The sequence below is a fragment of the Lachnellula hyalina genome (assembly GCF_007821495.1).
Source record: "Lachnellula hyalina strain CBS 185.66 chromosome Unknown contig00020, whole genome shotgun sequence".
NCBI classification, from domain to species: domain Eukaryota; kingdom Fungi; phylum Ascomycota; class Leotiomycetes; order Helotiales; family Lachnaceae; genus Lachnellula; species Lachnellula hyalina.
In genome coordinates, this window is record NW_022157134.1 from 178,516 (window position 1) to 182,688 (window position 4,173).

General features: G+C 46.0%; 2 protein-coding genes across 2 annotated transcripts; both read left to right on the forward strand.

The window, feature by feature from the left end:
• Window positions 1-1,688: 1,688 nt before the first annotated feature.
• Window positions 1,689-2,926, forward strand: yteR (Unsaturated rhamnogalacturonyl hydrolase; the record flags this gene model as incomplete). Its single annotated transcript, XM_031147884.1, has 2 exons — window positions 1,689-2,747; window positions 2,834-2,926. The coding sequence occupies 2 exons, from the start codon at window positions 1,689-1,691 to the stop codon at window positions 2,924-2,926; spliced, it is 1,152 nt and encodes a 383-aa protein (XP_031008019.1).
• A 596-nt stretch (window positions 2,927-3,522) lies between these two features.
• On the forward strand, window positions 3,523-4,173 carry LHYA1_G002911 (uncharacterized protein; the record flags this gene model as incomplete). The annotated part of the gene is made up of 1 exon (XM_031147885.1): window positions 3,523-4,173. One exon carries the CDS (start codon window positions 3,523-3,525, stop codon window positions 4,171-4,173), a length of 651 nt encoding a protein of 216 aa, XP_031008020.1.

Genomic DNA, 4,173 nt, shown 5'->3' on the forward strand with positions numbered 1-4,173 from the left:
CTCTCTACAGTGAACATCTTCTCGTCCGCTTCGTCGAGTATGGTGATGTTGTAGAAGGTGCGATTATGGCAGTATATAGTGAGACTTGTCTCTTCCTTGCTGATCGTATCCTTCGATATGGCATCAGGAACTAAAAGGGGTTGAAGAGGACTCATTGTTGTTAGTGTTGTCTCCGTGATAATTTTCCGGTTGATGGTCATCTCGATGTGATGAGTTTGGTAGAAGAGGAAAGTCCAACAGTGCTGCGTACAATTAATGTAAAGCGATGTCTCGTATGTCGTAAAACGTTATATGATTTATGAAGAAATAGTGCCAGTGTGGCACAGACCTACTTGGAGACGCTCGCTTAATACAAAGGGGCTGAGCATCTCGATCTGTGAATTCCCCACTTCCTCCCAACCGGGTATTTTCCGATATGTTGACTTCAATGATGATGGATCTTGGCATGCATACCTTGTGTTACTATATGACATTTTATTCTGTTGTGAATCTGCTATTCCTTATCACTTTTTCGATCCTTTCGTTTACTTCATCAAAGCATTTCTGGTTCATTCCCAACCTCACGAGCTTCTGGAGCCAAGCACTACTGCTCAACATCTTCTACGTTGTTTCACTGCTGTATATTGAGACACGACCTGCTCCATGCTCCAAGTGCCTCCTTCTATAGAGCAAAAGCGATCGCCTAGACAGCGGCACCACTATGACCTCTGACCCACCTATAATGTTGGGGAACCCGCAGCTTCTCTCGTTAAAGCCAGATTCCGAGACTGATTCCAATGCTAAAATTCAACCTCTCTCGTTTTTCATCTTCCTACGACCTATTAAGCTTCCGATATACTATTAGAATAGTAACAAACGGACCAAATATTCCAAGGGAAGTTTCACGTTCCTTGAAAAATATCACTTGATAACTCTCATAGTGTTTTACGGCCACGCTCATACATGGATTCCAAGTTGTCAACATCTTAAAGTCTTTCTTGTACTCCTTTGACCTAGACACCGAAAGCCTGCCTGGCACATTATAAATTAGTTTTACTTTCTCTATCCACCGTCAAGCTTCTTCTTTTTGTAGGAGCAAACGTAGGGGATAAGGATAAGAGCGAAGCCTTTATTTCCATACAAAGAGACTGCTCAGCAGACATCTGAAGGAATAACAATTATTCGCTAAGTCCTAATGACCGTGCACTAAGAAATAGGGGCTCGCCATCAACTGCACCTGAGCTGTCACTAAACCCTCACAACTTCAAGCTAAGGTAAGTAGGTATGAGTGTTGATCCTAGTCGTGTCAATCTGAAAAAATGTTCGTTCTGTACTTTTTTACTGCGGAATAAACATGTACATCATTTCTCGAATGGTGACGAGCAATGCATGCCAAGACGAAAAAGGGGCATGGCTGTCAAGCACCCCGCACTTCACTTGAATCGGAAACCAATTGGATAAAGTCTGCATGTTTAAGTAGTACAGGCAATGTACTTATTCCAAGCCCATTCTCCAATGGCGAGCACCAAGACGGAGAAATTGAGTCGGGGTACTTGACCCGAGTCAACTTAGTTTTGCAAACTCCAAGGGACTACCGGTATTTGGTATATTTCTTCGACGCGGCCACCCTTCGACATCCCAAATACAAAAGTGCTATACGGGTTGACATTATCATCCTATATTCATATCCTCTTTCCTCTTCCTTAACAATGTTTTTCAATTTCGACATTCTTGCCCTTCTGCTGTTGATCCCAGCTAGTTATGCCACACAACCATATTCCACATGGATGAGCGACTCCTTTATGACACGGGGAGTCACAGCAGATCGCCACTACGCCAACGCAGTCCTATACCGCGGCTTTGAACTCGCCTACAACAAAAGTGGAAATGCCACCTATTACAACTATATCAAATCTCAAGTTGACCAGTTTGTAGATCCAGCTGGCAATTTGGGCGGAAATTACTCTACGTCCCTGTTTTCTCTGGATGACTTACGAATCGGGCCCAACCTGCTGTTTCTGTATCAGAGCACTCAAGACGCGCGGTACAAGACGGCAGCGGGCCAGTTGAGAGCTCAGCTGGACCGGCAGCCACGGACGCCGCGGGGTGGGTTTTGGCACCGGAGCCCTGATTATCCCAATCAGATGTGGCTGGATGGCATATATATGGCTGAACCATTTTACGCTCAGTGGAACCAGTTATTCGACGCGAGCAACGTCACGGCTTGGGATGACATTATCTTGCAATTTGATCTGATTGAAGAGCATTGTCGGAACAAGACGAGCAATCTGCTGGTTCATGGCTATGACGAGTCGAAGGTGGCAGTTTGGGCTGACCCGGTTACTGGTGCAGCGCCTCATGTGTGGGATAGAGCTCTTGGATGGTATTTCATGGCGTTAATTGATGTTCTGGACCACTTTCCAGAATCCCATTCCGGGTATGCAAAATTGCTGGGGTATATGGATAGTTTGGCTGTTGGGGTAAAAGCCGCGCAAGATGCTGCGGGGGGGTGGTGGTTGGTTATGGACGCACCGTATCCTGGAATGAAGGGCAATTATATCGAGAGCAGCGCGACGGCAATGTTTACCTTTTCTTTCTTGAAAGCAATTAGGCTGGGGTATATTGACAGTGCTACGTATCTGGAGACGGCACAGAAGGCATATGGCCTGATGACGACGAAGTTCGTGGCACAAAATGGGACGAATTCCACCTTGAATTGGGAAGGGACTGTAGTAGTGGGCAGCTTGGGGAGCAATGCAACTTTTGAGGTGAATTCTCTTTTCCTTTTGTTCTTGAACTTCTAGGAACTTGCAAAGATGCAAGACCGTGAGATTGTGCTAATAATGGATTTTAGTATTATATTGGGATAAAAGTAGATGAGAACGACTTTAAGGGAGCGGGTCCATTTATCTATGCAAGTTATGAGATCGAACTCTTAGACTTGTAGAGTTTTTGTTACAAACCATTGAGGACTACAATAGCCGACAATTTTGCTTGAATAAATGTGGAATGTTTGCAGAACTATTCCCAATGCGGCTATTCCCAGTCCAGTGTGGAGGAACTCCCTCGCTTTGTCTCTACTAAGATATTGAAGTGGGGGTCTCATAAGATACGTAAGATTAGTCATGAGGAATATTATTACTAATCGCAAGTCTTCGTTGAAAGGACTAGGGCTAAACTTTATAAAGGTTGCCCAGGTTTATTAATCATAGAGGGTGTCTAGGTATACCTTTATGGCTTGGAGGATTACAAATAGGGGGGAGGTTCTGGCTTATGCATCGTGATTACCAAAGCAGTGGAAATACCCCGCACCCGCTATCAGCATTCCAGGCTGAAAACAGCCCACCACTAGCGCCCCGCGGCCCGGATGCAGAATTCCTATCTTTTCAGCTTACATGTAGGATTACAAGTAAACTCTGAATCTATCTTCTTCATTTTTCTACGTCTCGCCATCTACTCCATTCAGGGCTTTCGGATCCTCAAGTAAGTACTCACAACGGTCAATCGAAATTCTCAAAACGTCTCGATATCTACATTGTCAAGATGTCTGTTGCAGAAACAATCAAGATAGCCCACACAGCCAGATGCAAGCTGCAGCTGGCCGCAGATCGCCCAGATCGGAATCTTCGCTTCATCCTAGGCCATGCATTCACGCTAGATAAGCTGCGGCTCCGAATTGCAGAAATTGAGGAGGAGGAGGAGGAGGAAGACGAAGAAGAAGACACAATCGCAGGACCAACACCAGCCGAACAAAGACGCGTGAGCTTCAGCGGGAAGACAAAGCAACGCAACAATGGTGCAGAGGGTCGCAGGAGTCCACCACCTCCACCACAGCTAGAGGATGATTTAGAAGAGGACGACGATGAGGATCTGGAAGAAGATGATGAGGAGGATGAGGGGTTGGGTCTACAGAGATTCGGGTCGGCTGCAGCACAACCGCCAAGGATAGCGGGGGAGAGCAGTAGCTCAGATGAAGACGAGGAACCGACGAATCCATCGATGTTCTCGGAGGATCAATTGAAGACGATTACAAACAGGCAGGGGAATGAAGAATTGAAGGATGCTTATAAGAAGATGTATAGATGCTCGTGTCATGGAGAAAATGGTCCGGCGGTGGAGAACTTTTGGGACATGCCTGCAGCTGAGCAACAAAAGCCGGGTCTGAGGAGGGCTGTTGTGCAGGTTTCGGTGTAA